At 40.2% G+C, this 23,451-nt stretch overlaps 1 protein-coding gene across 3 annotated transcripts in view; it reads left to right on the forward strand.

Moving 5' to 3' along the window:
- The window catches only part of Btaf1 (B-TFIID TATA-box binding protein associated factor 1), an 87,908-nt gene extending 66,062 nt beyond the window's left edge, over positions 1–21,846 (forward strand). For 2 of the 3 annotated variants that reach the window (XM_075973919.1, XM_075973920.1), the window contains 13 exons: positions 925–1,077; positions 1,268–1,389; positions 1,476–1,643; positions 3,040–3,117; positions 3,592–3,721; positions 6,860–7,001; positions 7,081–7,211; positions 8,912–9,037; positions 9,681–9,833; positions 10,756–10,967; positions 17,557–17,716; positions 18,017–18,187; positions 20,339–21,846. In XM_075973919.1, the coding sequence (XP_075830034.1) occupies positions 925–1,077; positions 1,268–1,389; positions 1,476–1,643; positions 3,040–3,117; positions 3,592–3,721; positions 6,860–7,001; positions 7,081–7,211; positions 8,912–9,037; positions 9,681–9,833; positions 10,756–10,967; positions 17,557–17,716; positions 18,017–18,187; positions 20,339–20,482 (1,890 nt within the window). In that variant the 3' untranslated portion in view covers positions 20,483–21,846. Of the gene's footprint in view, positions 1–924; positions 1,078–1,267; positions 1,390–1,475; positions 1,644–3,039; positions 3,118–3,591; positions 3,722–6,859; positions 7,002–7,080; positions 7,212–8,911; positions 9,038–9,680; positions 9,834–10,755; positions 10,968–17,556; positions 17,717–18,016; positions 18,188–20,338 lie in introns of those variants that run through there. The other variant, XR_012910686.1, reaches the window with a different exon arrangement.
- Positions 21,847–23,451: the final 1,605 nt, after the last annotated feature.

The raw sequence follows: 23,451 nt of genomic DNA on the forward strand, positions 1-23,451 counted from the left end.
AGTCAGCGTATGTCTATGAACATCACAGTATGTGAAAGAATACTGATGTGTTTAAATTTTTAAGGGGAAAAATAGGGCTAGTTTAGCACACAGTTAATAGTCTCTAAGTGTTTCTCTTCCCCTTCCCACCCCAGCCCATATTTTTTATTTTGAAAAGGAAGAGTTTTGTATATAGTTGCATTTTGTTTATTGCTCAAGGATGAGACTTAATAGCTCCTCCATTTTCACCAGCCTAGCAAAGGCCTTCCTCAGTGGAGCTTGCTGTGGAGTTATAAATGACACTAGACCATTTGGTGCTCCTCCTAAACCCATACTGTATTTTGAGATTCAATACCTGAGGATATCAGGACAGTATGAAACTGATAGTTTTCAAAAGCATGGAATGTAAATTAGATTATATATCATTGTTTCTTTATTAATACTTGTTGCAAATAAAGTCCTAATTGTGTTCTTTAAAATACCAAAGTATATTGTCTTTGTCTAATTCAAACACTTTTAACATCTTTCAAAATCTTTAGATTTATTCACCCTCAAATCTTTATATTATTTTTAATTGCTTTTTTCTGTGTGTATGTTTGTCTTGGTAAAACTGAAATTATTTTGATAAAATTTTAGAATGAGAAATTAAGTAAACGGCATGGAATATCTAGTAAGATCAAGGCCTTTGGAAAACATACAGAACAAATATTAGTCAATATTTCTGTTTGAGGCAGATCTCATGTAGCTTAGGCTGCCCTCAGACTCTACATAGCTGAGCATGAACTTGAATTCTGCCTCCAACCTTTAGTGTTATGATTATACAGTATAGTTTCACACAATGCCGTGGTTGAACTCAGGGCTTTTTCACACTAGTAAAGCTCTCAAGAAATGAGCTACTTAGCCCATCACCAGCCTAATTTTAATACATTTTAAAAATCATTTCAGGCAGGCATTCCAGACCCTCCAAACATGTCTGAAGAATTAATCCAGTTGAAAGCAAAAGAGCGACACTTTTTAGAGCAATTATTAGATGGGAAGAAGTTAGAAAATTACAAGATCCCAGTGCCAATCAACGCTGAACTGAGGAAGTACCAGCAGGTAAGGTCACTCTGCGCCTGTGAGTGTGAGACACTTTTTCTATCCGGTTCATTAAAGTCTCAATGTTGAAGGTCCTATATTGATTTCTTTTTTGCTCATAGAAAGATATAGGTCCATGCAAATATGTTTTACAAGAAAAAATTCTTACGGTCTTTTTACATTTATAATTTTTCTCTACCTAACCTTCTAGGATGGTGTGAACTGGTTAGCCTTTCTTAATAAATATAAGCTTCATGGAATTCTGTGTGATGACATGGGCTTAGGAAAAACATTACAGTCCATCTGTATTCTAGCTGGAGATCATTGTCAGAGGTAATTTAAAATATTATTTCAAAATAAAGGTTCTAAATCCTAATGAATGTTAACAAATTGCTTAATTACTGTTTTCTTTTGTAAAGGGCCCAGGAATATGCAAGATCGAAATTGGCAGAATGTATGCCACTTCCTTCCTTGGTGGTTTGCCCACCCACGTTAACAGGTCACTGGGTAGATGAAGTAGGTAAATTTTGCTCCAGAGAATATCTCAATCCATTGCATTATACTGGCCCTCCTACTGAAAGGATAAGGTAAGAGCTGTACAAAAAAAGTAGCATATTTGTCAGAAGTGAACTGTAGTTATCTCTGATTATAACCGTAGATACCCAGCTTACTGAAGGCGGTACTTCACAGAGATGTCAGTGAAGCGCACCGGAATGAAGGACCACCCAGTGTGGTTCTAATTCCCGGGAGAACCTAGCAGCAGTCATGGCCATTCTGCTCGTGCTCTTTTCTCCACTCTCTACATATTGCTCTGTTGCCTTTTCTCCTACTTAATATTTTTTTACTTTTGGTCCACAGTGGCTGTTGTAGATATACCATTGTTATTTCAACAATTGTGTACTCACAATCACCCTCTAAGGCACTGGTTCTCAACCTGAGGGTTGCAACCCCTTAAGGGGTCACATATCTGATACTTATATTATGATTCATAACAGTAGCAAAATTAGAGTTACGAAGTAGCAACAAAATAATTTTATGGTTGAGGTCACCACAGCATGGGGAGCTGTCTTAGCTGTTGAGAACCACGGCTCTAAGGTGTACTTGTCTGAGATAATGAATTATAAAGTAGAGCTTCTAGGTCCAAATTCCTTTAAGTTTTTTAAGCGGACAGAGTGAGGATTTGAACATAAGCATTTCAAATGTTTGTACTAGAGCAACTCCGTAGTGTCTCCTCATATTCATGAATTTGTAAATGATAGGAATTCAATTGCTTCAGTAAACAGGGAATATCAGTTCACTCCCTGGAATTTCAAGCCTGGATTATTGCTTTAGAAACAACTAAAATTATGTTTGTCCTTCCCAAACATAATTTTGTTGAATTGATATTTCCTTAACTTCATTGTACAGTTGGTGGGTAAATGGCCCTGGGCAGCCTCAAGCCCACATTCTCCTAGGTCAGTACTGAACATGATAGACTGGCTACAAATCTTGTAAATAGTTCAACCTGGTTCTGTTGCTTCATCCCTTTGTTCATTATGGGGACATACGATTGATAAGCTTGACTTAGCCTGAGTGGTAAAGGAATGTGTCCCAAAAGAAGATACTGACAAAGTGTTGGCCATATTTTGAGTTAGGCGCTCATCGTTTTTCTGAGTCAGGTGGCAGGTTTGCATTATAATGTGGTCTGTTAACTAAAGTAAACACAGATGCTCATTAGGCAGGTTGAAGCACTTTATAACAGTAGCTGTAGTTACACTATTAAAATTGTATTAAGATGTGCACACTTTTAGCCTTTAACCTTTAATTCCAGCACCCTGGAGGCAGAGGCAGGCAGATATGTGAGTTAGAGGCCAGCCTAGTCTACAGAGTAAGTTCCAGGACAGCCAAAGTTACACAGAAAGACCCTGTCTTAAACAAAACCAAACAAATGAAATAAAATTGTATTAAGAAATTAATAATTCTGTTTTCTAATTTTTCTTAAAGGTTGCAGCATCAAGTAAAAAGGCATAATCTGATAGTAGCTTCATATGATGTTGTGAGAAATGACATAGACTTTTTTAGGTAAGAATTCAAATATTCTTTAGAAAAGTTTAGTGTTGATAGCTAAGAGGGAGGGAGGATAAGATAGGATCATGTGGGTGCTAAATATGAATGACATATATGAAAATGTCAGCCAAACCATCACTTTGTACAGTAAATGCATGCTAATTTAAATTTAAAAACTTAGTTGGGAGAAAACACAAAAGAGATTCCCAGGTTGCTGGAATATACTGTTTTGCTTTGAATTGTGGCTATGTGTGTAAGTACACCTTATAAAATTCATGCATCTACCCAACATCAGAATTGTAGATATTTTTGTATGTATCCTCTGTTTCTGTGAAACATTTCTATTTAGAAAATAAAGAAAAAATTCATAAATATTTCAAAAACAAAAATTTGATATTGAAATTGTGAGCCCAATATTCTGCTTCTAAATTGCTCCTATGATGCCTGATATACAAAAAAAGATAACCGTTTTTATTTATTTTTTCTTAGAAATATTAAATTTAACTACTGTATTCTTGATGAAGGCCATGTCATAAAAAACGGAAAAACCAAATTGTCAAAAGCAGTAAAACAGCTGACTGCTAACTATAGGATTATTCTTTCCGGAACACCAATCCAGGTAACTAAAACAAAACCAAACCGGGGAGTGGTGGCACATGCCTTTAATTCCAGCACTCAGGAGGCAGAGGCAAGTGGATCTCTGTGAGTTTGAGGCCAGCCTGGTCTATAAGAGCTAGTTCCAGGACAGGCTCTGAAGGTACAGAGAAACCCTGTCTCAAAAAACAACAACAACAAAAAACAAATTTTCCAGGTGCCCTGGCATTTAGCAGTAAATCAAGAAGTCTTTTAGTTTATAAAGATAATAAAAAATTTCCAGGAGTTAAATTGTGTTTATAAAGGTTCTTTTGGCATATGGTAGTAGCTAAACTGGGCAAGTATGGTTTAGTTTGAGTTGGTTTTGGTTTTGCCTTGTTTTTAAGGCAGGATCTCACTATGTAATCCTTGACTGGTCTGCAGCCCATGAGAAAGACCAAGCTGGTCTCAAATTCATTGTAATCCTCCTGCCTCTGCTTCCTAAATATTGGGATTACAAGTGTGCATGACCACACTTGGCCTTTCATATTGAATCTTTTAAAGATATTTTTTTTAATATTTATTTATTTATTGTGTGTACAATATTCTGTGTGTATGTCTGCAGGCCAGAAGAGGGCACCAGACCTCATTACAAATGGTTGTGAGCCACCATGTGGTTGCTGGGAATTGAACTCAGGACCTTTGGAAGAGCAGGCAGTGCTCTTAACCACTGAGCCATCTCTCCAGCCCTTAAAGATATTTTACATTTATAATTTTAAATGTTGTGTGTGAGTGTTTTGGCTGTGTACTCGCTGCATAAGGAGCCCATAGAGACCAGAAGAGGATGTCACATTCTGTGATATTGTTGTAAGCCAACATGGAGGTGTTGGGAACTGAGTCCGGGTTCTCTTTAAGAGCAACAAGTTTGCTTTACCACTGAGTTACCTCACAATGTGTCTTATTTCCCCCTGCCATTATAGACCTGTGACTAGCCCAGCACTCACTCTTTGTAGATCAAGGTGGGTTTGAAATCAAAGATCTACTTACCTCTTAAACTGACCAAGTTTTATTAAAGATTATGCTTAAACTCTAATTTTAGGCTATGTAAATTACATTTGATGTATGTAACAGATTTGATTCTAATTCAGTAGTATTACTCAGCAATCTGGTTTAGCACAGAAAATCTAGAACCAACTGAGAAATGAATCACTCCACAGTAGAGGTGTGAAAATTCAGTAGTTGTTCATATCTCACCTGGATGACCATCTCTAGTACGAAGATCACCTTGCTCATTCTCCGGTTGGTAGAAGGATATTCTCTAGCTCTAAAAACTGATGTTATGGTCTCTTGTCTTTTTGCATCGGGGTTTTTCTACATAGCCCTGGCTGTCCTGGAATTACCTATGCAGACCAGGCTGACTTCAAACTCAGAGATCTCTCTGCTTCTGCCTCAGGAGTGCTGGGGTCAAAAGGTTGTGCCACCACGCTTAGTTTACAATTCTTATTTTGAATTTATTTTTTGTAGTCACTGCTTATCTAAGGTGGTGGTTTTCAACCTATAGGTCTAGGTCTCAACCCCTTTGAGGGTTGCATATGAGATATCCTACATATCAGATATTTATATTATAATTTATAACAGAAGCAAAATTATAGTTATGAAGTAGCAATGAAATAATTTTATCATTGGGAGTCACCACAACATGAACTGTATTAAAGGGCTGCAGCATTTGGAAGGTTGAGAGCCACTGTGAAGAGGGTAAACTGTGGCTAGTTTGTAAGCACTGCGTATTTCCATCATCAGAGACAAGCTGTTCATTTACAATTTTTCCTAAGCTTACTAGGGATTTGGGCTTTTGGTGGCATTATTTTGTTATATTGGGGATCAAACCTGGGCCTCAAAGATTTCAGGCAAGTGTAACCTCTGGATTAAATCCGTAGCCTAAAGTTGGTATGTGTTGTAAAGCACATTAAAAGGAAGGAGAGCTAGCACAGCTTCTGGTAGCAGCGGGACAGAGAGGCCTTGTGTGAGGTTCAGCTGTTGCTGGGGGACAGATGGACTGATATTAATAGACTGTGAGCTTTCAGAACTTCTAGAGAAAGCAAAGTTCTGATTGTCAAAGTACTGTAAATTGGGTTCATACATTTGGGGTGGCAGAGAATCAAAAGCAGCCCTGTCTTCCAAATTCCTAAGGATGATGCCAATGAACCATATAATCTAGCACTTAGAAGTCAGCCAAAGAGCCAAACCTAGGAGAAGTAGCAGGCTTGCAGTTTTCAGAAAGAAGCAACTTTGAATCTTAACTTGATAATAAAAGAAGAAATTGAAAACCCCAGTTGGATTAGAAAGAACTGGCTTCTTGTGGCTGGGATGACTTTCAGATAGGTGTCTATCATGAAACATACTTTATACAGAGAGCTACAAAGGAGCCTGTGAGGTCACAGTCCAGAAACAAAAGAATATTGAAGAATGAAGCAAAAATAAATACCTGGGATTATTAATGTCATTAAATTAACATATGCTGGTTATGTCTGGAACCACTTGATTTTGTAGCTGGTAATGCTGAATGTGAAGATTTTCATTCCTGAATAGTTTTGTTAAAACACACAGCAGTGCAATAGAGAAAACATGTGAAGGAAATAAAGCTGCATTTACAAGTTATAAAAAAGGGAAAAGGGGGAATACTTTGAGGTTTTATTATAATATTAACTGGGTTTTCAAGATAGGGTTTCTCTGTGTAGCCTGGCTGTCATGGAACTCACTCTAAAAGCCAGGCTAACCTTGAACTCACAGAGATCCATCTGGGATTAAAGTTGTCACTATGCCCACTGACTTTTAGGGGTTTTGTTTTGTTTTTTTGTTTTCAGGATGCTACTTGTACTTGACTGAGACATCAGAAGGTTTGGGGTTTTGTCCAGTTGAAAGGCTAACACTTTTTCCCTTTTTCCTACTCTTAATAGTTTAGGCTTTGAAGCTGTCAGATAGATTTCTGCTCTTCAGAGCTTTATGGATCAGAGAAGGTTGTCCATGTTAGAGAGCAGCTATCCATGCTGAACCAGAGCCTGGGCTGGATGAGGAGGCTTCTGGAGAGGAAAAAAGTGGGGAGGCACATTAGGATCCAGAAGTAAGGGGATATGGTATTTTCAAAACTGAAGAAAAGATAATTGTTATTTTTTTTTATATTCAGAACAACGTTTTGGAGTTGTGGTCACTGTTTGATTTCCTTATGCCTGGATTTTTGGGTACTGAACGCCAGTTTGCTGCTCGATATGGTAAACCTATATTAGCGAGTAGGGATGCACGAAGCTCCAGTCGAGAACAAGAAGCAGGTAAGAAGGAGTTACAGTAAGTCCTCAGGGTTGTATGATTTACTCTGAACACTTAAAACTGTGTTCTTGCCATTGACAGGTGTTCTTGCAATGGATGCACTGCACCGCCAAGTCCTGCCATTCCTTTTGAGAAGAATGAAAGAAGATGTCTTGCAGGATCTTCCACCTAAAATTATTCAAGACTATTACTGTACTCTTAGCCCTCTCCAGGTTAGGAATCTGCTCATTGTTGTGGTTGATAGAATATTATTTGTAGAACAGCCTTAAGTTTTATCAGATGCCTTATAGAAAATTAAACTCTTCCCGGTTTATTTAATGACTTTTTAGCTAGATTTTTTAAATCTTGCTGTTAATAGTAGAGTGTTGTTGATTGTTTTATTACTCTTTACTTTTTGGCTCTTTTTGACTCTTACGGGGGCCCAGCACCCAAAAATTCACACATGCAGAGGCTTATTTTTACTAATGAATGCTTCTCTCTAGTCAGCTTTTCTATCTTAAATTATCCTGTCTACCTTTTGCCTGTGAGCTTTTCCATTTTCTTACTTCTGTACATCTTTCACTCTTACTCCATGGCTGGCTGGGTGGATGGCCCGTGTGTCTTCTCCTCGCTCCTTCTTCTGCTCCCGAATTTCTCCTCCTATTTATTCTCTCTGCCTGCTGCCCTCACCTGTCCTTTTTCCTGCCCTGCTGTTGACCATTTATCTGTTTATAAAACACATCAGGTGTTTTAGACAGGCAAAGAATCACAGCTTCATAGAGTTAAACATATCTTTACATTGTTAAACAATTGTTGCAGAGCATAAACAAATATAACTCACTTTAATATTCTACAACAGTAACGTTTACATGAACCACACCTCACTCTAGTGGAGGAGACTAGAGGATTTCCCTCCAAAGGAAAATTATATTTTCTCTAAGGATAGTGATCTGAATTCTGTAGATTAAAATAGAGAGACCAGTGCTCTTCTCCCCTCCAAGTGTGAGGAAATAATCCTCTGGAATCTGGCCCCAAATCACCACGTAAACCCACCACCTCTTTCTCATTAAAATATTTCACTTAAAGCTAAAGACTTTTCTTTGGCATAGCCAAACTTCTACCTTCACTGTTCTTGTACTTTGGAGCTGTTGCTGAGTGAAGAAGGCTTCCTTGAACACGGGTATTATAGAGTATATGGCAGTTGATCCTATTGGAATTGGGACTACATGACTGATGAGCAGGTGCCATATGGAACATGGATGTGCTTACAAAAGGGTGATTTATATCCCTGACAGAATGGGATGGCATAGGGTTTTATTACACAGAGTGGCACATGATTTCGTGATATAAATTGTTTATTTTTGTAGTTTATAATTACTATTTTTAGACCACCGGTAACTGAAACTATGAGAAGCAAAAAGGGACAGAGAGGGCAGAGAGGCTTTATTATGACCAGAGCCTGTCTATGAATGGTGCGGTGTCATCCTTACAGCAGTAGTAGAAATATAAGCCTCGTTTTTGCAAATACAGCGAAACTCAGAAAAAGGAAGTAACTTGCTTAACCCCACTATTAGAGTTAAGTGTGGTTAAGACAAGGCTGACCTCGAACTCACAAATCCGCCTGCCTCTGCCTCCTGAGTGCTGGGATTAAAGGTGTGCACCATCACCGCCCGGCCTGATTTCCTTTTATTGCTAATATATTTTCCTAAATGTTGGAAAAATTTAGAGAGTGTGTGTGTATTTAATACTTTGCAGCTAAACTTAACACATTAATCTTTTACAAAACTGTTCTGTAAATTTAAAGAAACCTAAACAGAGGGAGTGGATGATCTCTAATACTAAGAATGAGATATAGGTGTCATAATTTGCCTTCATTTATATATCTGAATACTTTTTAAAAATGTATACTGTTTCCCTGGGCATAATTTCACAGGTTCAACTTTATGAAGATTTTGCTAAGTCTCGTGCCAAGTGTGACGTGGATGAGACTGTGTCTTCAGCTGCACTTTCAGAAGAAACTGAGAAACCAAAGCTTAAAGCTACAGGTCATGTATTCCAGGTAGAGGTTATAAACTACTTTTAAAAATTAAAGAATGGGAACTGAAGAGATGGTTCAGAGGTTAAGAGTACTGGCTCTTAACTGAGTTTAATCTCCAGCAACCACATGGTGGCTCACAACTATTTGTAATGAGATATGGTGCCCTTTTCTGGTATATGGACATACATGCAAACAGAACACTGTATTCATAAATCTCAGAGATTCACCTGCCTCTGCCTCCCAAGTGTTGGAATTCAGGGCGGGTGCCGCTACCACCACCCAGCTGGGTATCTTTCTAGATTGCTCCCTCCTTTCTGAGAATCTGTTCCTGAGTCTCAAAGTTTGCTGTAGGCTTATCTGACTAGGAGATCCCTGTATCCTTCTCCTGTACACTGAATTACTATGCTCACTGGGCTTTAAAGTTTACTTATTTGTTTGTGTTTTAATGTGGCTTCTGGGGATCTGAAGTCTGGTCCTCATGCATGTGGTGTGGCAAAATGGTTTGTGGGCTGAACTGACTTGCCCAGCTCTGAACTGGTTCTTGGACACTGACTGGCATTTTCTAGACAAATGGAATAGCAAAGAGAGGATACAAAAATACAAACAATTGTGGTATGAAAAAGATGGAGTTACGTAAGTTGTTGTTGTTTTTCATCTTTTAAAGGCATTACAATATTTACGTAAACTGTGCAACCATCCAGCATTGGTCTTAACCCCTCAGCATCCAGAATTCAAGAGCACTACTGAAAAACTGGCTGTTCAGAATTCTTCACTTCATGATATTCAGCATGCCCCTAAACTCTCTGCTTTGAAACAGGTATGTCTATTCACAATAAAATAATAAATAAGTTATGATAGTAGAAAAATTTGCTGTTTTCAAAGATATTGATATACTTACCATTTACTGTATTTTAAAATTTGGCTTACTATTTTTTTTCTTTTTTTTTAACACCCCCCCCCCCCGGAACTCACAAGAGATCTGCCTGCCTCTGCCTCCAGAGTGTTGGGATTAAAGGCGTGTGCCACCACTGCCTGGCATTTTGTAATATTTTTTTTCACATATAGTTAAATAGAGTACAGTAAAATTCAAGCATAGCTAGTTTTTTTTATATAGCTTTAAAAAAAATCACATGTCACTTTAACTGTGCAGTTCTGACATTACAGTGTTCTACAGCAGTCACTACCATCCAACACGTGAGTTCTCTATAACCCAAAACACCGCCTACCCAGAAGTCCCCATCTTCCCTTTCCAATCCTTAACCTTTTCCTAGGATGAGCTCTTGAACTATGTCATGTACATGGAATCCTACAGTGTGTGTTTCTAAATGGCTTTATGTAGTCCTTGGCTGGTCTGGAATTTACTATTGTCGACCAGGCTGACCTCAAACTCACAGATGTGCCTACCTCTCTGAGTACTGAGATTAAAGGCATATGTTACCATACAGGACCCCTTTTTATATTATTTGTCTTTTCATTTAAAGAAGTTACTTTATAGCTTTTGTTTGGGACATCTTTGTCACTGCCTTGAATGAACATTTACTAAAGGTCTAGTGGTTATGGGAGTCCATAGAGGAAACGGGCTGAGTGCTTGGTAGTTTAGCCCAACTTCTAACGGGCAAATAGGTGACAAATAAATTTAACCTTTTCTTTCCATAGAAATAGTTGCAGGAGAAAGTAGTTGTGGTAGCAAATATTTGTTGTCTACTTCCAAATAGCTGTGAAATGTTTTCTTCCCCCAGTTGCTGTTGGATTGTGGTTTGGGAAACGGCAGCACTTCAGACAGTGGCACAGAGTCTGTGGTGGCCCAACACAGAATACTGATCTTCTGTCAGCTAAAAAGCATGCTTGATATAGTTGAGCATGACCTGCTGAAGCCTCACCTACCCTCTGTCACTTATTTGAGACTAGATGGCAGCATACCTCCTGGACAGAGGCATTCTATTGTTTCCCGGTAAGTAGCTCCCCAGCTGTTAATAGAAGACAAGATTAATGTATTTGTTATTACTTATGTAGGTGTTTGTTTCAAGAAATGTTTTCATTGGGTAATACCTGCGTGTCTGTTACTGGGTAACCCAGTCCAAATAAATCTCCTGTGGATACAGAACTACGGAAGGACTGTGATGACGCAAGTGATCACACCAGGAAGCACCTGGAAGAGCAGAGTGGAGATCTGAGATAACGAGTTTTTTCCTCCCGGTTTTTAGGGTTTAGGGTGGAAGCAAGCAAACAGATAGCTTTGCTGAGATCCCTGTCCTAGCTATTGTTTCTCTGCTCAAAACAAAATGTGTGTTCTACAAACTCTGCCTAAAATACATCCTTGGAGTCAAGATTCTGACAAACCAGATTCCTATTTGGGATTCAGTTCCAAACCTCAAATGCTCTTTTGTTGTATTTTAGACAGGGTCTTGTCAAATCCAGAGCTCATCAGTAAGACTAGTCTTGGTAGCCAAATTACTCCAGGGACTCCCATCTCAACCTTCCAAGGCTGGAATTAAAGGCATTCTGCATGTCCATGTGGCATTTATGTAGGCTCTAGGGATCTGAACTCTGTGCTCTTGTGTGTGTGCTTTATCCACTGAACCATCACCCCAGTGTCTTGTTATTTGTCTTAATGACTGACTGTACTGAGAATCCATGTAGTTTTAATTTTGATTTTCTTGACAGCTAGTGATGATACATGTCTGTCTTGTTTTGTTCCATATATTTAATAACCCATTCTGTTGGCATCTTCAAGAATTGTGTGTTCATTTCATTAGCCCATTTATTGATTGGGTTGTTTGATTTCTTGGTATTTAGTTTGTGTTCATTGTATATTGTACATATTAATCTTCTATAAAGATGAATGAAATGAATGTAATTTATGCCCTGGCAATGCTGAAGCATGCATGGGCAGCCCGTATTTGGTGGTTCTGTTGAACTTGTCCATATTGGACTGACCAAAGACTTTTTCCCCATTCTGCAAGCTGTCTTCATTTGATTGTGTTCCTTTGCTGTAAATTTTTAATTACGTGTGATCCTATTTGTCAGTTCTTGGTTTTACTTTATGATTGGAATCCATATTTAGGAATTCCTTTACTATGACTATATCCTAAGTAGGTAGTTTGCCTATTTTTGCTTCTTACAGTTGGAAAATTTCAGCCGGGCGGTGGTGGCGCACGCCTTTAATCCCAGCACTCGAGAGGCAGAGGCAGGCGGATCTCTGTGAGTTCAAGACCAGCCTGGTCTACAGAGCTAGTTCCAGGACAGGCTCCAAAACTACAGAGAAACCCTGTCTCGAAAAAAACAAAAAAAAAAAGAAAAAAGAAAAAGAAAATTTCAGTTCTTATGTTATAGTTTCTGATCTCTTAGAATTGATTCTTGTACAGAGTGACAGGGATCTAGATGTGGAGATTGTTTTCACAGTTCTGTCAGTTGAAAAAGGACTGTCTTTACTCAAGTGTATTTTGGCATTTTGTTGACATTATGGTTGCTGTGGCTACATGAGTTTGCATCTAGATCCTGTCTCAAAAAATAAACAAACAGAAACATGTTGGGTAGCAATTATTTGCTTTCTGTTTTAAATTAGTTTGATGAATGTTGGCAATTGGTTCTTATTTGACTGTCTAGTAGAGTTCAGCTTTTTTAGTTGGAATATTTATTACTTATATATTTATGTTGTTTATAGCCACTTAGTTGATTTCAGTGGGTTTGTCTAGAAACATATTTCTTTTAATTTCTCAAATTATTAGAATATAGATTTTAAGGTGTATCCTAATCTAAATTTTGTTGTTATCCATGTCTTTTTTAAAGCTCTGATTTGGTTAATTTCGTGTTTTGATAGATAGCTTGACTGTTGACCTTGTACCTCTTCAGAGAACCGTCTTTTTTCATTGTTTTTTGTTGTTTTAGTTTTCTTTTTTAACCTTGGAGGTGAGAGGACAACTTCTGGAGTCAGTCTGTCCTGCCATGCCTGTGCTTGCTGAGCCGTCTCGCTTGCTCTGGAGTTTACTCCACGCTCTTCCCTCTCAGCACTGCTCTCATTGTGCCTCAGAGGTTCCTATGTCATTGGACTCCAGACATTTACAGTTTCCTCTCTTATTTCTTGTTCATGTGTGTCTGTTTTTCCTCCTGGGTTGGCTGGCTGTTGGTGATAGTTGGCATTAACGTCGCTCACTGTTGCTGTGTGGAGGCTGACCTCTCTTCCTCCAGTAGTGCTTGTTTATGGAATTAGGTGCCTGTGTACCGTGGTGTTTCTTCCTTGCAGTTTTGATGCTTTCCTTCTTATTTGGCATTCTAACTGCCTCCTGGATCTGGGTGTTCATTTCTTTTCCTAGATTTGGGGAGCTTTCCACCATGATTTTCCTGAGAGTATTAACTTGATGCTGTAGTAAATCTGGTCTTTAGTGGTGTTTGTAGACTTCATGTTCCGTTCACACCCTGATTATCTTTCTCGGGGTCTGGATTTTTCTTCTCTCCTGTCCTTGATATTATGACTTTAGCTTCTTCCGTTCTATGAGGCCTTTTACTGAGTTTCTCATTTGACTTACCTTTTCATTTCTGAATATTCAATTTGGGGCTGATGAGATGGCTCAGCTGGTAAAAGCACTCACTCTACAAACCTGGTGACCTAATTTCAATCCTTGGAACCCGCTTTTTTAGTGTTTCTATTTTCTTAATAAATTCCTGCTTCATATCCTATATTGGCTTTCTCATTTCAATAGTTTCCTTTTTTAATATATTTAGAAGTTCATTTGTATCCTTTTTAATCTCTTTAAATATAGTTGGAAGCTGCTCATTCGTTTCCTGGCCACCCAGACCCAAAAAAAAAAAAAACCCACACAGAAACTGCATTAATTAAACCACTGCTTGGCCAATCACTTAGGTGTATTGCTAGCTAGCTCTTATATCATATCTTAAATTACCCCATTTCTCTTATTTTTATTTACCACAAGGCTTTTGGTTTACCAGTACTAGTGTGCGGGTTCTTTCTCTGGTGGCTACAGTGCCTCTCTCTTGACTCTGCCTTCTTTTCTCCCAGCATTCAACTTAGTTTTCCCACTTAGCTCTATTCTGCACTGCTATAGGACTGAAGCAGCTTTATTCATTAACAAAACACATTCATGACATACAGGGGGGAATCCCACATCAATTAAACATTATTAATTTTTTTTTCCCTTGAGTCTTTTGGATTTCTTTTTGTTTTAGAAGGGAAACTTTATGGGCTGGAGAAATGGCTCAGAAGTTAAGAGCACTGGCTGCTGTTCCAGAGGACCTGGGTTCGATTCCCAGCATCCACATGGCTATTCACTACTGTCTGTAACCCTCACACCAATGAACATAAAATAAAGTTAAAAAAATTATTTAGAAAAACAAGGGAAACTTTCCTAGTACATGGGCTATGCCACTGAGTAAAACATCCAAGAGAAGAAATAATTAGCATTCTAAAACAGGAATTGTATTTTTAGCCTGATTCATCTTTATTATTTATTTATTTATTTATTTATTTATTTATTTATTTATTTATTTATTTATTTATCTATTCTTTTTCAAGACAGGGTTTCTCTATGTAGCTTTGAATCCTGTCCTAGAATTTGCTCTGTAGACCAGGTTGGAAATGAAATCACAGAGATTCTCCTGCCTCTGCCTCCCAAGTGCTGGGACTAAAGGTGTGAGCCACCACCACCCAGCTAAGTCTTGGATTTCATCTGATTCGTTCTCGTTGGTATCTTGAATTTTTTTGTTATTCTTGATTTTCTTTGGTTAGGGCTTGCACATCTAGGGTTTTTTCATCTGTTGGTCCCCCCACCCCCACCCCGAACATGTGTTCTTTCTGCTCAAGTATTGCAATGTTCCACTTGGACTGGCTTACATGGGGCTGGGAGTATTAACTGCAGAAGCAACCATGGCTACTTGCTAGTCATTTAAAAACAATCATCGTTTTTAACTTAGGAAACTGTTGAGGCACAACAAAGAACAGTAGTACAGTGATGTTCAGTTGCTAACGTTTGAAAGGGAAGTAGGCTACCTTGTCATAGGGGCTAGTATTGATCAGCTGGGGAAAATCAGGGAAAGGTAGATAGAAGAGGGTGTGGAATATTAGGATCTACAAAGCATAATAGGTTAGTAAAGAAGGAGGAGGAGGAGGGAGTAGTCAAGTGGTTAAGAGCCCTTCCTGCTCTTTTAGAAGACTCAGATTCTATTCCAGGCACCCACATGGTGGCTCACAACTGCTTACAATTCCAGTTCCAAGGGGAATCCAGTACTGTCTTCTGGCTTCCTGGTGTACTAGGCATGCATGCAGGCCCAACACTCACATGAACACAGACAGTTTAGAGGGAACAAGAGGGTATAAGGAAGGGATGAAAGGGAGCACTGTGAGGGAAATAGGATGCACAGAGAGGGTGTGAGGAGACATGCAGTATGAACGCAAGACCTAACTGAGATCAAAACAAAAGTAAGAACATTTAGAGATATTTACGTAAAGTTTTGGTTTGTTGGGCCAGGTAAACTAGATTTTAAAATATGTAGCAAAATCAAATTAGGCATGCCTAAAATTCCTGTACTTGGAACGTGAGTCAGGAGTTCAAGGCAGTCTTTGAGAACAGCTTGGGATACAGGAGAAACCTGGATGGAAGGAGGGATGGGAGTGGGAGAATGTATCAGTCAACATTCTTTCTTCCTTAGTAGAAGGGTTTTGAATTCCTCTTCTCCCTGTTCTTTGTAGCAGATGATGATGGGGGAGGTGCCGTTGGTGGCTCCATTTTAAGTCAGAATTGTGTGAGTGTCTGTGAGGATTCAGAACAAGTGAGTTTTTGGGTTGCGTTTTGCTTAATGGACAGTTGCTGTTAGCCGCCTCTTCCTTGGCCTTTCCCCAGACCTCAGCATGGAGTGTGGAAATTTCCCCATTATGTTCCATATGTTCTGGAGATAAATCCAAGGTACAGAAAGTGCCCGTGACTTTGCTATTTATTTATCCTTTTGGCAAGGGTCCTGGCTGCCTCCGTCAGCATCTGCTTCTATAGTCTCTGGCCAGTTCTTTTCTCATCAGGTGATGTCAGAGTGTCCTCATTTCATGCAGAGGCTTAGAGACTCTCAGCTTCAGCTTCCTGCTGGCTGTTGTTGGAGCCGCGCCCCACAAAGGTCCTGCTCACCTCAGTCCAAGCACAGGGCATGAGGCTGCTCCACCCAGCGTGCTCTTATGCTAAGTGCTCACCTGGCTTATTTAGTCCCTTTGTTTTCAGTTACTGCGTTTTGTAGGAGAGAATGATTGTCTCTTTGTTTGTTTACTTATTTATTGGTTTTTTGACTCAGGGTTTCTCTGTAGTTTGGGAGCCTGTCCTGGAACTTGCTTTGTAGACCAGAACTGGCCTTGAACTCAGATCCCCCTGTCTCTGCCTCTGCTTGAATCCCTGTGCTGCCACCACCCAACGAAGGTTATTTATTGTTTCTTCACAGTGGGTCACACTGAAGGAGCTTCTAATTTGCCATCTTACCCAGAAGTGTGGCTGCTACTTTTATTGTTAGTAATAATTGTCCTTTTTCCTAGAGACTACTAGATGTCCCTATGGATATCTTGTAGAGTACAGCTGTCCTGGATGGTGGCTCTCCCTCCCTGGACGATGCAGAGTGCTCCCACTCATCTGCCTCCACGCTTTTTTATAACCTGCTCTGTATCTGATATAAAGTACAACCTTTTTAGCCTATTTCTGTTTATGAAATTTCTGATAAGCTTTAGAATGAATTCTTTCTACTTCAGATTGGCATTCATGCATGCATATATGTGTGCATATATATATATATATGTTGTTATATTAAAATATGTAATAGTTCAAGAATACAGTTGATGTGGGAGAAGTCAGGGCAGGAGCTTGAGGTAGTTGGTCACATTGCATCTGTAGTCAGGAAGCAGAGAACGATGAGTGCAGGATCATCTGCCTGATTCCCTTTCCTTTAGCCCAGTGAGCCTCCCTGTGGGACGGACCACCCACATTTTGGGCTGTTATTCCCACCTCTATTCACCTAACCTAGAAACTCAAAAAGCTATAGACTACAAATCTCATCACACTGACAGTGAGTTTAACCATTACAGTATATTCGAAGGCTATTTTGTCTTGGTGGAAAACTAATATCTATACCATGGCTGTGCTGGCTGGTTTATATCAACTTGAGACACAAGCAAGGTCATTTGGAAAAAGAAATCTCCTCTGAGGAAATGCCCCTACCAGATTGGCCCTGAGCTAGCCTGTAGTTCATTTTCTTCATTGATAAGAGAGTGACCAGCTTGTTGTGGGCTGTTAGACCTGGCTGCTGTAAGAAAAGAAGTCTGAGAAAGCCCAGTAGTGGTAAGCAGAACTCCTCCATGGCCTTGAGTTCCTGCGCTGACTTCTTTGAGAGGTATAAGATGGAGTAAAACCCTTCTCCCCAAGTTGCTTTTGATCATGTGTTTTATCACAGCAGTAGAAGCCGTAACTAAGAGAGAAGGGTTTCTAAAACAGTAGTTTTATTAAAGGGTCCTGAGTGAGAACTGTACTAACTCTACTTTTTGTTACTTACGTTTGTAGGTTTAACAATGACCCATCCATTGATGTTCTTTTACTTACAACTCATGTTGGTGGCCTAGGGCTTAACCTGACTGGTGCTGACACTGTGGTGTTTGTGGAACACGACTGGAACCCTATGCGAGATCTACAGGCCATGGACCGGGCCCATCGCATTGGGCAGGTAAGTCACCCAACACTCCACTAAAAGCTAGGCAGATACTAGGAAGACTGGATTCAAATTCTTTCTAGGATGTTATGAAGTGCTGTGACTTTGGGCATGTCATTCTCATCTTCTGTGGTATCATTTCCACTACCACTTTCTGAGCTTGGCTGAGAAAGCCTGGGTCACTGTCATCCTGAAAACAGTTTTAGGTCGTGGGACCAGACAAGACCCCAGTCGCAGTTAGTCTAATAAAAAGGGCTGGCCTGACGAACCTGGGTTTATCAGTTTTCATTACAGTTAATTGTTTTTCTTATTCAGAAACGTGTGGTTAATGTCTATCGGCTGATAACCAGAGGAACACTAGAAGAGAAGATAATGGGCTTGCAGAAATTCAAGATGAACATAGCAAATACCGTTATTAGCCAAGAGAATTCTAGTTTACAGAGCATGGGGACGGATCAGCTTCTTGACTTGTTTACTCTGGATAAGGTAAGGAGCTCACTTAGCTTGCTCAGTCCTGGTGGTTGTCTGCGAGGTGCAAGCGCTCTGAAGCTCGCCAGCTGCTGAGCTGCAGCCTTCTGAGGTTGGGAGTAAAGCACTGAGAACAGTAATGTGTTCGCTCTAAGACAGTGTTTGTGTATATGTGCACTGAAGAGGGCGTTGAGTTACAATGTTCATTGTAGACACCTGAGCCCTCCACGAGAGCGTTATGCCTCTTGTTGTTGTTATGTTTTGAGACAGGGTTTCTCTGTGTAACAGTCCTAGCTGTCCTGGAATTAACTCTGTAGACCAAGCGGGCCTCAAACTCACAGGGGTCTGCCTGCCTCTGCCTCCCAAGTGCTGGGATTAAAGGCGTGGGCCACCACTGCCCGGCTGCTTTATACCTCTTAACTAGTGTCAGCTCTCCAGGCTCTAACACTTTTTTTTAAGTACATTTACTTCTGTGTAAGTGGGGCAGTTGTCACACACACACAGCACACTTGGTCAGAGCGGCTTCCTGGAGTTGGCTCTCCTTCCACCGCCTGGCTTCTGGGGACATGGCTCAGACTGTCGGGCTTGGTGGCAGTACCTCTGGCTACTGAGCCATTCTGTGAGCCAGTAGATAACTTTGGGCCACATAAATTTCTCCACACTAGATGTTTGAAGTCTCGGTCTTTGTATTGTCGCCATTATCTTGTCTCAAGGTTTCTTTCCTTTGTGTTTTCCTTCTCGGGGCTCTTGTAATCTCTGGAGTGTGGAACTCGGGGGTGTGTGTTTCTGGGCCAGATCCTACTGATTGGCAACTTTAGGCAAATTAACTTCGGAGCAGCTATACCTATTACATGGTGTTAAGATAAAGTGAAATTATACCACACACAAAAAACAATACAGGCATTAAGAGCAGACGGCCAATAGATAGTAATGTTACTATTGTGGGGATTAAACTATTAACATATTAGATAACAACATAACATAAAGATGTGCCCAGGCTGAGGCCTGTAATCCCAGCACTCACTCTGGAAGCTGAGACAGCCTGGGCCAAACAATAAGACCTTTCCTCCCTCCCTCTCTCCCTCTTTTATTGATTGATTCATGAGACAAGGTCTTATGTGTCTCAGACTAGCCATGAATTTAGAGTATAGCAGAAGATGACCTTGATCTCCCGATTGTCCTGAGTGCTGCGATTACAGGTGTGCTCTGCTGTGCCCCACTGTGCCTGGTTTTGTGCTGTGCTGGATAGGGTTCAACACAAACAGAGCTTGGAGTGTGGAGCCCCTGAGCCTCTCTGGTTTCTTTTTCTATTGCTGGAGAGTGAAGTCAGGGTCTGGTACACAGTAGGCACCCATTCTACCTCTGAGCTACAGCCTTTGACATCTTCTGTCTCTCTCTTTTTTTTTTTTAAGATTTATTTATTTATTATGTATACAACATTCCTCCCATCTATGCTTGCATGCCAGAAGAGGGCACCAGATCTTATTATAGATGGCTGTGAGCCACCATGTGGTTGCTGGGAATTGAACTCAGGACCTCTGGAAGAGCAGGCAATGCTCTTAACCTCTGAGCCATCTCTCCAGTCCCCCTTCTGTCTCTTCTTAAATTTTATTTTGAGACAGGATTTCTCTACATAACCCTGACTTTCCTGAAACTCACTCTGTAGACCAGGTTAGCTTTGAACTCACAGACATCCACCTGCGGCTGCCTCTAAAGTGCTGGGATTAAAGACACGTGCTGCCGCCACCACCCAGTTTATTTTCTTTTTTGTCTGTCTGTCTCTCTGTCTATCTGGTTGAGGGTTTTTTTGTTATTTGTTTGTTTGTTTGCGAGTCAGGGTTTCTCTGTAGGTTTGGTTTCTGTCCTGAAACTAGCTGTTGGAGATCCGGCTGGCCTTGAACTCACAGAGATCTACCTGCCTCTGCCTCCTGAGTGCTGGGATTAAAGGTGTGTGCCACCACCGCTCGGCTCTCTCTTTTTTTAGAAAAGATATTTCTGAAGTCAATAACCTCATTTTAAGCCAGGCATTAGTGGCACATACTTAAAGGCAGGGGGAACTCTGAGTTCAAGGCAGCCTGGTCTATATAGTAAGTTCCAGGACAGCCAAGACTGTATAATGAGATCCAGTCTCAAATAAAAACTCATTTTTATCTGCAAATGTTTCATTAGGATGGCAAAGCAGAAAAGGCCGACAGCTCTACTTCTGGGAAAGCGAGCATGAAATCAGTTCTGGAAAACCTGAGTGACCTCTGGGATGCCGAGCAGTACGATTCCGAGTACAACCTGGAGACTTTCATGCGCTCTCTCGAGTAACTGCTGCACACTGATGCGACTGCTGCTAGTTCAGTTACATTCTGCTGATATTCAGCAATTCCTAAGTCTGTGGTGAACTTTAACTGAATGTATAAATAGATCTGAAGAATATTCAGCATAGTGCTGGCTCTTGTTTCACCGGGGAACAAGTTATTCTCAAATATTTGCACTGTATTAAATTTAAATGTTAATGTGAAAAGGTTTAAATTTTACATGCTGAATAGCTGCAGAGGGAGGAAGCGCCAGGTTCCCGTGTGCTACCATGAGGTGCTCCTGCCGGGACAGCCTCCTCTACAGTCACTTTGTCCACGAGGTCACCAGGGCCGTGGTGTCCGCGTGCATTTGTTTCTTTAAAATAGTACTTGTTTTTATAATTGATTACAAATAGGGCTTCTTTTGTATAAAAGCCTTAATGAGCCATACTTTTCAGAATTTCAGAATGACTTTAATATTAGTCACCCCTAGAACATGAAAATGGTAAACAATGAATTGAACCAGGCCCTGTGGCAACCTTTGTATATTTAATGCAGATGCATATAGTGTTTTTCAAATCTTTATTAACATCATTTTGTTCACTTTTAAAGTATAATGACTATTCTAAATGCAGGTACTGGTGTATTTAAGGCTATAATAACATCCTATTAGAGGGTGGGTTTTGTTTAATTTATCTAATGGCTAGGATATAGCCAAATTCAAAGAATATATGTACTTGGTAGGTTTCAATCATATATATATATATAAAATATATATATATTTTGTAACTATGAACACAGTTTTCCAGACATAAATTTTACACTGCTTACAATTCCAAGCCCTGTGGTGAAGGCTGTTTACTGTAGTGGAGCATGGCTGGACAGGGAGGAACTGCTCTTCATACACAGCACACAAGGATGCGCGTGTCTATATGCAGTGTCCATCCCACACCCAGTCTGTCTGGTTTGGGCACTAAAATCATGTAGTTATACCAGACAGCAATAATAATTGAGCACGGAGCTATTGAACTAGTGCAAGAAGAGCTCAGTGGTGAGGGTGGGTAGCTGTACACAGATATGCATGTATGTGTATGTATATAATTTTATAAATTCCCACATAAGTTAATACATGCCTATGTATACACACATGTGTGGATTATATTTGTATATATATGTACAGGTAATAACATCTTCAAGGTTTGTGTCTGGTCCTGTACCTAGGCATCAACTTAAAACCATCAGACCTCAATTGTACAATAACAAGGGTTTTGTTTAAAATAATTAAATTCTGCAGCACTTGGATATGAAGTTTGTCACACTTGAGTAGCCTTGACAACCGTGCTGTAGTACTGAACCTAGCATTCCACAAGAGAATAAAGAGCAAATTGTAAAGCCTGTGCAATTGTGTGTTGTTTACAGTAGAGACTAAACCAGCCCAGGTACGCAGGGTTTTGAAAGGCTACTCTTTCCATATCTGTGGCTTATATTCAAATGTAGTAGACCAAAAGGAAAACTCAGGATTTCCTGTAGATTATCCAGTGTACTTGAGTGTTTTTGTATTTGCTGTTTGCATATCTTCTAAAAGCAAGGGACAGTTTTATCATTGAAGAAATACTAAAAGAACAGAAGATTTCATACCAACATATTAATTTTTTTATTATAGCCTAGGAATGGATATCTCGGCAACTGAAAGTTTGTGGGTTTAATCAGGAATTACATGTGTATACTGGCAAACTTTCTCAAAGGGTGGAAAAGTTACTCTGTTCTTCCTGTGAGAACAGTATTACTGTTTAAAAAACCCTTTATTGTAAGATGTGGAATCACACACCCTAGTTTCCCAGACAGACAAACAGGTGGCCCAGAACTGTGTCCTGCTCCTGAGGCTGCCGGACTGGCGCAGCTGCAGCGCTGCGGGTGTCGCGGTGTTGGCGGCTTTCAGATGTGAGGTCTGAGAGACAAGGTGTGGTGTTGTTGCTGAACTGGGCTTTGAACACAATGGAATCCGTTGTACTGTTAGTTGTTGAAATTTTTAAATAGTTAAAATTAATTACATTAAAATTAATTACATTTGAAGTCAGTCATACACTTTCTTGTAGGAAAGTTTTTAAAATTCTGGGTTCTGGGTGTCCGCCATTTATTCACACTCAACAGATCCTAGTCTTTGAGCAGAGCAGGTTACTTGATGGTCACTAGGAGAGACGTCTCCAGTGCCAGGAGAAGAGCCTTGGTCAAATGTACATCTTCCAGGGGAGCTGTGAAGGTGTGGCAATGAGGACCAACCCTTTGCGTGTACATGGTGTGGGAACCAAGCTGGAGGATTGGAACTGTAAGAACATACTAAGAGTTGGGTGTGGTGGTGCACGCCTTTAGTCCCAGCACCCAGGGACTTTAGATCCTCCACCCAGGCTGGTGGATCCCTGAGTTCAAGGTCAGCCAGGGCTATACAGAGAAACTGTCTCAAAAATTCTAGGGAGGAGAGACTTGAAACAATCACACAGAAACCATATTATTTAAATCACTGCTTGGCCCATTAGCTCTAGCTTCTTGGCTAACTCCTACATCTTAATTTAACCCATTTCTTTTAATCTGTATATCCCCACAAGGTTGTGGCTTACCAGCAAAGTTTCAGCATGTCTCTCTCGGGTGGTGGATCCATGGCATCTCCTGACTCCGCCCTTCTTTCTCCAGCATTCAGTCCAGTCCTCGCCACCTGCCTAAGTTCTGCCCTATCAACAGGCAGTTTCTTTATTCATTAATGGTAATCACAGCACACAGAGGGGAGTCCCACATCAAAAAACAAAACAAAAAAACCCCAAAGCAATGCAATAACGTTGGCGGGAAAGAACAAACGCTGTTATGTGCCTGTGTTGAGCATTGACCATCAGTCCAGCTTTGTACCTTCTTCAGACCTCAGCTTCTAGGACACACCGGCACGGGGGAGTAAATGACATTAATTGCAGGGACGTCTGTTACCAAGTGTCAGAAAATTCAGTGTGG

The sequence above is a fragment of the Microtus pennsylvanicus genome, chromosome 5 (assembly GCF_037038515.1).
Source record: "Microtus pennsylvanicus isolate mMicPen1 chromosome 5, mMicPen1.hap1, whole genome shotgun sequence".
Lineage (NCBI taxonomy): Eukaryota > Metazoa > Chordata > Mammalia > Rodentia > Cricetidae > Microtus > Microtus pennsylvanicus.